The sequence below is a fragment of the Geotrypetes seraphini genome, chromosome 4, assembly GCF_902459505.1.
Source record: "Geotrypetes seraphini chromosome 4, aGeoSer1.1, whole genome shotgun sequence".
Classification (NCBI taxonomy): domain Eukaryota; kingdom Metazoa; phylum Chordata; class Amphibia; order Gymnophiona; family Dermophiidae; genus Geotrypetes; species Geotrypetes seraphini.
This window is the reverse complement of record NC_047087.1, coordinates 143,336,780-143,350,015: the sequence shown is the minus strand read 5'-3', so window position 1 is coordinate 143,350,015 and position 13,236 is coordinate 143,336,780. Positions and strand designations below refer to the sequence as shown.

The 13,236-nt window shown below is 43.7% G+C and overlaps 1 protein-coding gene across 1 annotated transcript in view; it reads right to left on the bottom strand.

The window, feature by feature from the left end:
• Positions 1 to 6,548: 6,548 nt before the first annotated feature.
• The window catches only part of ARL2BP (ADP ribosylation factor like GTPase 2 binding protein), a 145,369-nt gene continuing 138,681 nt past the window's right edge, over positions 6,549 to 13,236 (bottom strand). Inside the window, exon 7 of the mRNA XM_033940900.1 lies at positions 6,549 to 9,164. Coding sequence (XP_033796791.1) covers positions 9,066 to 9,164 — 99 coding nt within the window. The 3' untranslated portion in view covers positions 6,549 to 9,065. The remainder of the gene's footprint in view (positions 9,165 to 13,236) is intronic.

The following is a 13,236-nucleotide window of genomic DNA, read 5'->3' as shown; positions in this document are numbered from 1 at the left end:
GTGATGCTGAATTTTTCCTTCTAAATTTTTCAGTAGTAGTGAGGAGGTTTGTGAAGTTGAAATAAAGTGGGAGCATACCTTATGAAGGCTTTTGATAGCCTCCCAGAGTGCCTCCATATCTATCACCGGTGGTTTTTTCAACGGGCTCAGGAGGAAAACAGGAACTTTTGAGGAAACTCCAACCGTTGAATTTATATTGAAAGTTCCACCTCCCGAAGCACCTTGAATTCCATGCCCCCCAATCGCTGGCGAATGCTGTTGAAGATTCAGCGAGACTGAAACTGCCTCCGGGGTCAAAGGTGAGCTAGACAGTGCCAGTGGGGTTAGAATAGTCCCCGCTGCTTCCTGCTGTGCCGTCAGCATCCCCGATATCATCCCAGGGTGTGGGGGAACTCCCGGACCAACTGGGCTCAGCAAAACTTTGCTGTCTGAGATCGAGGTCAACCCCCCTCGATCAGCAAGAGCGCCCTGTGCAACCGAAACAGCATAAGATGTCATTGCTGTCTGGCGCGTTAGCGATATGGCAGAGGAGGCAGGAAGACCACTCCTCTGTTTCCCTCTACGCTTAGGCATAATGAAGAGAAACGCTGAAGAAGGTAAAAGTTTAAATTTACCAGCGTAGGGAGAGCCCCTCGCTATGCAACTGGCTCCATCGCCATCTTGAAACTCCCCCATAACTTTTTCTTTTATGAGTTCAACAGTTACTTCTTGCAATTTATCAGTTCTATTCGAAACATTCTTTATCTGTAGGGAAAATTCATCCCTTGTCCCGTCTAATTTTTCCCCAGAGCAGTCACAGTACTTACAAATGTTGAGAGTTCATTAGAAGATCTGGCCACTGAAGTGTTCTATGTCTGGAGAGCTTCCCATATGCTCTCCAGTGTTATTGCCTTCGGTTTTTCAAGCCGGGAGATAGTATCAACTACCACTCCCAGCACTCGCGGCTACTACCCCTTCGATTGGGGTTTCCCAAGCTGGGTCTCCCTCGCTAGGATCCACCATCAGTGCCACGGTAGGAGCAGGACAAGGCGGTGGTACAGAATCCAGAGGTGATAAGGAGATGTTGAAGCCCAAATCCGAGTCCAATTCTTCAGCGCCTCCTTCCGCCGGAGATATAGCAGACTGGACTCTGGAAAGTTGCGGAATTGAAGTGAGAACAAATTCTCTGATCGAATGCTGAGCAGGTGAGGAGGTTCTGGCTGCCAAGGAATCAAGCCGAACACTTCCCTTTCTTTTTGAATGCGGCATATTGTAGACAGGTAAAGATTACTCTGAGTCCAGATCGAGTTGGGGCCGTTTTTAAGTCCAAAAGAGCTGAAGGAGAGCCGACATCTTCCTACTTGGGGCCACAAGACCAACCACAGTTTCTCAACTTCCATCCCTACTACCAGACCTCAGTCACACAGGCAGAAAACAGATACTTTTTTTTTTTTTCAAATATTGACCCATGAAATAAAAATACTAATGTACACAAATGAAACCCTAACATGTCAGACTTTGCACACAGTATAACACAAAAGAAATAGAAAAATGTATTTCTTCCTGAACAGTCCAAAATATAAAAGGCTAGTTTTGCGACCCCTTAACGAGCAAATTTCCCTCGGGCCCAATTCACTTACCTCTCCTGCGATCTGCTTTGAATCCGTGCATGCAAATGAGGAGAAACGCATGCAAATTGGACAGCGACGCAATTCATCAACCCCAAATTTAAAACTGACTGGGCTGGCCGATCAACCCAAGAAGCGACTGCTGGGCAGCAGTCGAAAACATCTTTCCGACTCTTCAGCCCTGTTCTTTGCACGCCCTGATGCTCTTCTCCGACCTGCTCTGCCCCATGCTTGTCTCCTGCCTGCTGCCTGCCCCGACTCCCACCCTTCCCCGCAGTGCAAGCCCATGGTTTTAACCTGCGGGCTTTTAAATGGGTTAAAACTACGGGCTTCTAACGTTAAAAAAAGAAAAAAAAAATCTTAAGCTGGGCCCGGAGGTCTAAGCCGGGCTCCCTGTCCTAAAGTTAAAAAAAAAAAAAAATTGCAGCAGACCCATGCCTCCCATGGAGCCCCCCCTGCACTTTAACCTAGGCAGGCCTGCTGACTAGGCCCGGCCCACCTGCTCCCCCCCATACATTTCAAAATCATTGGGAGCAGGAGGGGTGCTCAGCCCCTCCTGCTCAAGACCTCCTCCAAGGACGGCAGGATGACCAGGCAAGACCCACCCCTCCCCGTACCTTAATATTGGGAACAGGAGTGCTCTGTCCCTTCTGCTCCACGTCTCCTCTGCTGACAAGTGCGGCCTTAGGCCACGCCCTGATGCATCACATGATATGCGGGGAGGGGCCTAAGGCCCTGATTGGCTGAGGAGCCTGAAGCACCTCAGCCAATCAGGACTTTAGGCCCCTCCCCATGCATCAGATGATGCGCTGGGGCGTGACCTAAGACTGCTATGGCATAGCGGCCTTAGGAGCAGGACTTTGCGCTTCCTGCTCCCGAAGATGTGCATGGGGAGGCCTAAGGAGGAAGGACCAGGCACCCCTGCTCCCAACGATTAGTAAGGTACGCCGGGTGGGTGTGTCAGGCACAGCCGCCTGGCCTAACCTGGGGTGGATCGGTCATGGGTGAGGCAGTGGGGCCAGTCGGGGTTGATTCAGGAGGGATGTCGGGCTACTGCAGACTCTCCTGTCTGCCCTAATCTCTCCTGCCTACTTGCCCCGACTCTCGTGCTCTCTGCCACCGTTCCCCGCAGTGCAGGCCTGCTTTAAAACCATGGGCTTGTACTGCGGGGAAGGGTGGCAGAGAGCAGAAGAGTCGGAGCAGGGCAGGCAGGAGAGATCAGGGTAGAGCCCTGACAGCAGCGACAGGAGGCTGCTTCTCCTGTCAGGGTCTGCGCCTCCATTTGAATATTCTTCCTTAGTGAATCCCTCGGACCTGCCCGAATCGGAAATTTGAGCCCAATTTGGCTCAATTTGAGCAGGTTAGTGAATCTAGCCCAAAGACAATAGATGTAAAAACTTGACATAAAAATAAAAACATTTTCTTAGCTTTATCTGATTTTATCTTTCTGATCATTTTGTTCCTCCACCTGTCTCACATCATTCATTCTGGCTCTCCTTATCTGGCATCTCCCCCCCCCCCCCCCCACTTCTGCTCAGTCCATGCTGATCTTTCTTTTTCTTTCCCGCCCTCCAATCCTTCCTCACTTCACAAGTCTGGCATCCCTACTACTTTAATTGTGCCCATATGATGTTCTTACAAAAGATCATCATCTTACTCGCAATTCATCCAGGCTCTCTCTAACCAACCCCAGGGGCCTTTCCTTTTCACCAATATCCTTTTGTCGCATGGGAGGGACACTCAGAGGAAAGACCCCTGCGGTTGTTCTGGCTGAATCGCTGCGAGGAAGAAAATGATTGTAAAACTATCGGGTGGGCATGAAATAGGGAGGCAGGGATGCCAGACTCGTGAAGTGGGGAGGGAAAAGAGGGTATGGAAAGAGAAAGTAAGTTCAGATTGGGTGGTGTTTTTCAATACAAAGCCTATGGCCTGTATGCAGCAGCAAATTTTAAAAAATATTAGAAGTACTGCACAGGCTGCCCAAGAGATCTCCAAGGACCACCATTGGCTCTTGGGCCTTGCATTGAATACTGCCACAGAGCATGTGTGGCTTTGGGCAACCGCTCACTGACAACCCCTAGTAATAATTTATTGTTCATGTTGCGGTGTAGCATTGAGAGCTGCAGTTTGTCACTGTAATGGCTGGACTATAAGTTAGGAAGGGATATAACATAGAGCAAGATGAATCTCAGGTGATTGCAAAGAAAAGATAACAATGCCTACATAACAAAAGACTAGCTCTGATTGAGCTTAAGGGACCAAAAAGAAACTAGTGGGCTAAACATAGTATTAAGGGGGAAATTCATCAAGCAGTGTTAGGGACAGTAAATGGCCCTTACCATAACTTAAACAGCTCTAATGCTGTAGGGCTAAAAACTGCACAGCAATATTTAAGTTGCCACATGTTAATCAGTATTGATATGCAAAACATGCAAATGGCTTCAGACCTCCCATCTTGTTCAAGGGACGAGTCTGAATCAGCCACAGTGGATGGTGCTTCTCACGGATGCCAGTCTCCTCGGTTGGCGAGCTCAGTGTCTAGGTCACTCAGCTCAGGGCACCAGGTCCACGGAGGAGGCGTCCTAGTCAATCAATGCTCTGGAGATGAGAGCCTTCCATCTGGCATTGCTAGCCTTCTGTTCCTTTTTGACAGGCAAGTTGGTCAGGGTTCTGTTGGACAATGCAACGGCGGTGGCCTATGTCAATCGTCAGGGAGGCACCAATTTCTCGGGCTTATGTGCGGGTTTGGCGTATATTTGAGGAGTGGTCTCTTTTCACGCTTCCCTGCCTAACATCTTAGAATTCTTGCAGGATGGCCTGGACGGGGCCTGGATTGGTCTTCCCTCCAGGTTCAGCTTGTGGCCTTGTCAGTCTTTCATAGTTTATTACAGGGTCAGCATCTGACTGCCATTCCTGATGTCATTCGCTTCTTGCGGGCGGCCAAATTGCTCAAGCCTTCCATGCAACCGTTTGTTCCCTCTTGGGATTTGAATCTGGTCCTGTCCGGGCTAGTGCACCCCTCCTTTTGAGCCTTTGGGTGCCTGCTTGTTAAAGGACCTTACTCTTAAGGCAGTCTTGGTGGCTATTACTTCTGCTAGACGTGTTTCGGAGCTGCAGGCTATCTCTTGTAGGTCTCTCTTCCTGGAGTTTTCTAGGGAGCGGGTCGAGTTGAGGCCTGTTCCTTCCTTTCTGCCAAAGATAGTTTCTCCTTTTCATGTCAATCAATCCGTGGTCTTCCCGGTGCTGGGTAGTCGGGAGGGTTCTTCAGAGCAGAAACAGTTGTGCAAACTGGATGTTGGGTCCTTCACGCATACGTGCAGAGGACCCTGGAAATCAGATCATCTTTTTGTCCTTCTAGCAGGTCCTAATAAGGGGGATGGCGCTTCCTAGGCTACCATTGCGCGCTGGATCAAGGAGACTATTGCTTCCGCTTACCTTCTTCAGAAGAAGCCTGTTCCGGCCTTTCTCAAGGCTCATTCTACTCGGGGTCAGGCTGCTTCTTGCACAGAATCTTCACTGGTGCTTCCAGTGGATATTTGTAAGGCTGCTGTTTGGTCTTCTTTGCATTCCTTTGTCAGACACTACTGTATGGACATTCAGGCATGTCGGGATGCAGGGTTCAGTGAACATATTCTGGTGTCGGCCCTTCGGGGGTCCCGCCCATGATGGGGACTGCTTTGGTATGTTCCCCTTGTAAGATTAACCTATGCCGGTCTGGAGAGTTGCTAAACAAGGAGAAATTAGGTTCTTACCTGCTAATTTACTTTCTTTTAGCCTCTCCAGACTGGCATAGGACCCCACCCTGTCTATTGTCGTGTTGTTCTTGTGTGCAGATTTTGCTTTTTCATCGGTTTCTAGTATTTTTCTAGGGCCAGGGATCTAAGAACAGCATCTGTGGCTCAGCTGGCGTAGCTGTGGGGACCTTTGCTATTTGCATTTGTTCCTTTGCATTTTCCAACAGCGTTCCTGTTGTTTTTATTGGTTGATATCCTGTTCGGAGTCCTGTTTTTTCTGTTTATAGTTCTTAGTTCTGCTTGGCTATTCAGCAGACTGAGGTAAAGGGGAAGACACCTGATATGTACTATTCCAAAGTTTTTTCTCAGTCTCTACCTGCTGGTCATGATGAGATATAACCCCGTTTGTAAGATTAACCTATGCCAGTCTGGAGAGGCTAAAAGAAAGTAAATTAGCAGGTTAGAACCTAATTTCTCCTTCTCCAGCACTGCTTATATGGAAATATAACCCTCACAAGACAGGCGCTAGGGGTGCCATTTTCGTAGCAGCACTGGAGAGGCCAGGAGCGAGAATCAATCCTCCCCCTGGGAGGTTCGGGAAGGCTGAGGGGGCTCTGTGGGGGAGTTTGCTAGGGGGAGCTTGTTTCTTGAGGGGGGAGGGTAATTCAAGCTGCAGCCCAAGAACAGTGGGCCACAGAAATACCATAATACTGCTTCTGGGGTGGTTCACAGGCAGCGTTAATCAAATAGGTCGGGATTCAGCAACCTATAGTACTGGGAAACAGCATGCTGCTGAATCCCATTGGGATCAAGACGTGGTAAAGAACGAACCTTTACCTCACCTTGATGAATCTCCTTCCTTAAATGGTTCTCTCTTAATTTCAAACGTATATATAAGTTATGACATATCTAAAGAAAATGGAGTATAAACTACCAACAAACTATTCCATTTCAGATGCCATGTTACAAAATGATGAGAACAGCTAAGTTAATCTAAACACTATTATTTATAAATCACAGTTCTATTAGATTGCTCAGATGTGTAAGCAGGGTTCAGTATGAGGGAAAAACTCCACAGTCCCAAGTACATCAAAATACCCATTTCCACAGTTCTGGAAATACAAATTAAGAAAACACATTTTGCCCTTAATTTCAAAAACATCAGTGCCACCATAAGGTACAAAGAAGACAAAAAAGCCAAACCATATATGGCTTATAATGTTTATTGTACATAACACAAATTATATAAAGATATTCAAAGCCTTAGACTTAGATTAACATTATTGTAAACATAAAAAGCTTCAAGACATTTTATTAAATGTAAGAATGAAACATTACATCCTAATGATAGTACTGCTCTGAATGATTTTCTTCTATACTTGATGAAAACATCTCCCTAATATAAACCCACTTTTAAATACTTTACACATGTACAAATCACAAATAAATCCAATATAAAACAATGCACAAAAAATACACTATTTGAATTATATACAAGTAGTGTTTCAATCAACTTGTATTTCTCTAACTACAGATTTTGCTTTTGAAACAAATGATTCTTAGGTTGCTGTTCTACATTTCTAATAGATATTTAACTGTTTGTTTCTTGACCATTTGCATTAAAATAGTAATTCAATGTGTAATAATGCAAATGACACTGTTCCTACACTACATTTGTCTGACATTTTCAAAATTGCTCAAACATAGTTCAATAAAAAAAATAAAAAATCAGCAGTTATCTACTGTATTGCAACAATATGGGAAACATCTTTCCTCCTCCCACAACAAATACTAATTTAAAAGAAGGAATAAATTCCAGCTTTTAATTCTGGCAGGTATTGGTTTTGCCAGAGGAAAAATTGGTCTCACGGTACAGTGAGCCAAAGAGCAGCACTTGAAATGGCTTGTAATGATGCTGTATTATAGACTCAGCTACAGAGGACTAAGCTTCTATGTGAAAGAAAGGAACAATTTTGGAGATACTGGATGAGCAATTTTGAGGCAGAGGATAATAAATTTAAAAAAAAAAAAAATGTATTCCCAACTTTTCCCATTTACTGAATTTTCTCCAATGGAACACACCTAAGGCTAGAAAAATGAAGCACATTTCAATGCTCTTCTGCCATTGTTTTTTAAATGCAATCAAACACATATTTTACTGATCAAAAGAGTAAATCTAGTTAATACTGCTGATACTTGGTATGCAGTCCTGACAAATGCAACAGCATTTAGTCCAGAAGTAAGATGTTTTAACAGGAGGACTGAGTGTACAAGCTTTAAGTACAGTAATACAGGGAATAGACAGGGAATAGACATTTTTAATGTGGCATGTCTAAATCCAAGCCCTGGCCACGCTGCAATCAAATACATTATGAAAAGTAAAAGCAGCAAAATTGTACACTAAAATAAAATTCTTCCTTGTAAGATTTTGCATTTTATTTTCTTCTTGAGAAATTAACCATCACTTCATTCTAAGCTGACTGAACATAGATGTGTTACTTTTTATAATTCTACCTGTCTGTGATCAAAGAATGTAAAATCAGCAACAGTGAAATATAAAACAATACTGTTTCTTGGGATCATGCTGATGATATTCTTACATACAACAGCTTTCACTGTATCAGATTGTTTCATTTTATTCAGTGTTGTATAAGAAAAATTATAAATTGATTAAATACAACTACTGTTTATAACCCATGGAACAGGAGGAGATCAGTTATTTCCAGTTTTCGTCTTCAAGAATTCCAAACAGGTCTGGTTTTTAAGGCAGCCAAAATATATGCAAATATTTCATGAATATTCATAATTCACAATTTCAAAATTAAACCTGCTGGAGGTTCTCAAAGATAGGATTTTGGAATTACTGCCATGTAACAATGTTTACTTTTATACTGGGGTGGTTGGAAATGTTGCATCAAATGCTGTTGTTGTATGTAGAATTACAGAAATGATTACTACATGTAAAAACCAATGGGATTGGCTTCTTCACTGGATTGTTTACTACTGATAGTAGTAAACTGTAAAATCACTTCCTAAGAAAGTACATTTCTAACCAATTCAGCAGCTGAAACCTTTGTTTTATAAGCCAGGTGGCACATAACAATTTACAGAGCCTGATTCATTAAAGCTCTCCCCCATCTGCACCCGAGGACAATGCTTAGGAAGTAAGACCCATAGATGTTACAAAAATATTTTAAATTGGTGCAAGGCTCCTTAAAGTTCTTCTGAGATTATTTGAGCTATCAGTCATAGCTGCTGTTGACACTGCTTTATAAGGGATCATCAGCTTCCTGACAAGATATTATCAGACGAAGCGGATGAATAAATTAGCCATCTGAAAAACATGTTTAGAGGACCTAATTGCACAGTAATAACTTACAAAAACTTAGAACTGACTTGGTTGAAATGGATATGTTAATATAAGTGATAAAACTTCAGGAAGGGTAGTTGTATAATAGTAATAATATCAGCTTACAGACAAATGTACTGTATATAAGCTTTTGAGGACCAAGCCCACTGAAAGCTAACCTCTGAAAAGAATCTTTTAGTCTATATGCTGCCACCAATCTCTATATAGAAGTGCCCCTTAGAGTAGTTCTTTCTAGGGTCTATCCAATCTTGATGCAAAAAATTACAAACCTTGTAGTTTATGATGTTTTCTTTGCAAACATTTGCCATGTGTTTGAGATGACCAAAATACTAAACATATTTTAAGAAAATAAAGTTAATGCTGTGAATTGTTCTGTGATGAAGGTACTGATGATTTACATAAGGACGTCACCACTATGCCACCACTGAAGTCAAAACCTCTGCCTTCTTTTTCCTAGAAAAACCCAAGAAAAAAATAAGCGAGAGGGGAAAAAGGGGTGGGGAGAAAAAGTGAAGTACACATAAATCTATCTGACTGGAGGCAAATTATCTCCAAGTATCAATTCTGTTGAATTATAAACCAACTAAAAAAAGAGTCTGAAGAAGGAGCAAGGGAAAACAAAACAATGCATGATCTTCAAATGCATTGTGTGTCAGTAGTCCTGTGTCACATGTACAGAGTGTGCAGTATTTTAACCAAATGGGCTCATTTAAAAGAGTAAGAAATAAGTCTTCCATAACAGTATCTTATCCACCAATACAACTGATTCCGGAATGTAAGCTGAATGATGCTCCTTCCCTCAAAACCCTGTCACAGAAAAACATTTCATTTCAGTGCATGAACGTTGGTATCCCAGTGACCTCATTTTCAACTGGCATTTACATAGCACTGTACAAAACTTAATAAAATATGCATTTTCTCTCTCTTGAGTGAACAAAGTTATATAAGGAAAATATAGCATATAGGGTAGCAGCAGATCTCTGTCCCAAAGATCATAAATCTATGGACTATGACAGTAACAGGGTTAAAGTGTAAAAACAGTATAAGATTCAGAGAGAGCCACATCCTTGGGTTCTAATATGACTCATGGAAGTAGGATGTTTTGAAATGGAAAGAAGAAAGAGGAATGAGAGATCACAGGTATCATTTCATCTAGGACAAAACTCTTTCTCCTATAAAGTTTTCAGATAATAATCAACTTGTAGAATTGCTAAAACCTGTACAGTTCATTTTATTTTGCTATAGCAGGAAGCTATAAACTTAATTTCCTTCTTATGGGCATCAGGAAGGGCCAAATTAACTCTTGCACATTTCTAGATCTACAGGATTTTCAGTGCATTCCTCTCCACCAGCATACTGACAGAGTATCTATGACACCCTGCAAAGCACTGGTAACCTTAGCCACATACGTACTGTATCTGGAGAGGAGACTAAAGTTTGTGTAATTGTATTATATCTCCTCTTCTGTTTCTCTTTGGTTATCACATCAGGATTGTTAGACAAGCAGTTTGTCATTTATAAAACCGTAAGGAAGTCCGAGACTGAATCAGTCAGCATTATTCAAAGGAATTCAGAGCATTACAGCAGTTAAAGAGACCATACAGCTCTCCCCATCTAAGAGCTAGATGCACTAAAGTCAGCATTTGTCAATAAACTAGTTTAGTGATGATCGGATTTTCCAACCTGATGCCACAAAACAGCTCACCACGTGGTTTTGTGCATGATCGCCCATTCTCTAATCCAGCCATGCAAATAAGGTCATTAATAATGAAATGCCATATAAACTAGCAGAGCAATTGATGCTCTAACATGGCTTCCTGATGCACAAAAAAAAAAGTGATTGCTTTTAGCAATCTGAAAAAAGCGACTGGTCAAGAGAAGTTGCTTACCTGTCCTACCCCTACAAATTAATATATTTATAACATGCCATACCTTTTTTAATGGGCACAAATGCTGTGTGTGTGTGTTACACACACACAATATCTGCCCCATTAAAAAAAACAAAACCGTGAGCCAAGCCCCTGTCAGCAAATTTTGGCTGAAAATATGGCATAGCAAGGTTAGAGAATCACTCAGCAATTATAGAGAATTGCTGGGAGTGCTCATTTTAATATTAATGACCTTGTATTACATTTACATGGCAGTATCAGAAACTGATAGAAAACTCGGAAAAGACCACAGTTAGCCGTTTTAATAATCTGTTGCTAAAATACATGCATGATAAATTAGTTGGAACTGGTTTAAGTGAGCATATTCAAGGCAGATTTTAGTTTTGAGAATCTGCCCCCTAAGTCTCCTGCTCAGCTTCACAAGCCTTCCCTCTTCCTCAGAGATAGCACAGTTACTTACCATAACAGGTGTTATCCAAGGACAGTAGGCAGGCATTCTCACGAATGGGTAACGTCACCGACAGAGCCCAGGTACAGTCCACTTTAAAAGTGCACCGCCACTTCAAGTCTTTGGAAAGTTTGCGATAGCCCGAACCAGGCATGCGCGAGTGCCTTCCCGCCTGATGTAGGGTGCGCAGTCCCTCAGTTAAGATAAGCTAGCTAAGAAGCCAACCCAGGGAGATGGGTGGGATGTGAGTATATCTGCCTGCTGTCCCTGGATAACACCTGTTACGGTAAGAAACTGTGCTTTATCCCAGGACAAGTAGGCAGCATATTCTCATGAATGGGTGACCTCCAAGCTAACAGAGATGGGATGGTGGGAGTGTTGGCCTAAGAAAATAAATTTTGTAATACAGATTGGCCAAAGTGCCCATCCCGTCTGGAGAAAGATTCCAGACAATAGTGAGAAGTGAATGTATGAACTGAGGACCAGGTGGCAGCTTTACAGATTTCCTCAATGGGCGTAGATCTAAGGAAAACCACAGAAGCTGCCATAGCTCTAACTTTGTGGGCTGTGACACTACTCTCCAGTGCCAGTCCAGTCTGAGCATAGCAGAATGAAATTAAGGTAGCCAGCCAGTTGGAAATCATTCTCTTGGATACAGGATGCCCCAACTTGTTTGGATCAAAAGAGATGAAAAGTTGGGGAGATGTTCGTTGGTGGCTTTGTCCGGTCAATGTAGTAGGCCAAAGCCCACTTACTAAGTCGGGCCTTACCAATGAGGAGCTGCGTATCAAAGCAGCTCCTGATTGGATAAGGCCTGACTTAGTTCAGGAAGAGGCGGTCAGAGCATACAGCATGTGATTTCCTGCACTCACCGGCGCTCTAGCAGCTCTCTCCTGCCTCTCCTGCTGCCCTCTCCTTGTTGGTGGTTCGCGGTCGGGAAATACCACGAATGACCGGGACTGTGAACCGCCGACCGCGAACAACCGGGGGTACACTGTAGACCATCTTCAAGAAAAGATTGCAAGCTGTCGCCCAAGTCCAGATTTTCTGGGCTTCCTGACACAACAGGAGAGAGCCCATGCCTCCTTGCTTATTTATGTAGTACATTGCTACTTGATTGTCTGTGCAAAGGAGGAGGACCTGAGGGCAAAGAAGAGGATGAAAAGCCTTGAGGGCATAAAACATCGCTCTAAGAAATTGATGTGAAAGTTCCGCTCCCTGGCGGTCCAAAACCCCTGAGTCTGCAGATCGTCCATATGAGCCCCCCAGGCATAAGGGGATGCATCTGTTGTGATGATCTTGTGAGGAGGGAGTAAATGAAAAAGAAGACCTCTGGATAGATTTGAGGAGGTCATCCACCGTTGAAGCAACCTCAGAAGAGATGATGTTACAGATATATGTTGTGAGAGACGATCTGTCACTTCAGACCACTGGGAAGCCAGAGTCCACTGAGGAGTGCGAAGATGTAGTCTTGCCAGAGGTGTGACATGGACAGTTGAAGCCATGTGGCCTAGAAGAACCATCATGTGTCTGGCAGTGATGGTTTGAAAAGGAAGCAATTGCTGACAGAGATGGATGAGAGTCTGAAGTCGATCTGGAGGAAGAAACGCTCTCATGAGAGTGGTGTCTAGCATTGCCCCAATGAATTGGAGACGTTGGGTCAGAATGAGAAGTGATTTGGGGAAGTTGACTTCGAATCCTAGAATCTGGAGAAAAGAGATGGTCTGAGATGTTACTTGGACCACTTCCTGAGATGAGACAGCCTTGATCAACCAGTCGTCCAGATAAGGAAAGACTTGAAGGCCGTGTGATCAGAGAGAGGCGGCCACCACAATTAGGCACTTCGTGAAGACTCTGGGAGAAGATGCCAGGCCAAATGGAAGTACCTTGTATTGGTAATGACAGCAATTGATTTGAAACTGGAGGTACTTCCTGGAAGAAGGATGAATCGGGATATGTGTGTAGGCTTCTTTGAGGTCTAGGGAGCATAGCCAGTTGTTCTGATTGAGGAGAGGATAAAGCAGTGTGAGTGACAACATCCTGAATTTCTCCTTGACTAGAAATTTGTTGACAGCTCTGAGATCCAGGATGGGTCTCAGTCCTCCTGTCTTCTTGGGGACTAAGAAGTAACGGGAGTAGAATCCCTGGGTCTGCGGAACGAGGGGAACTTCCTCGATGGCATTCAGCA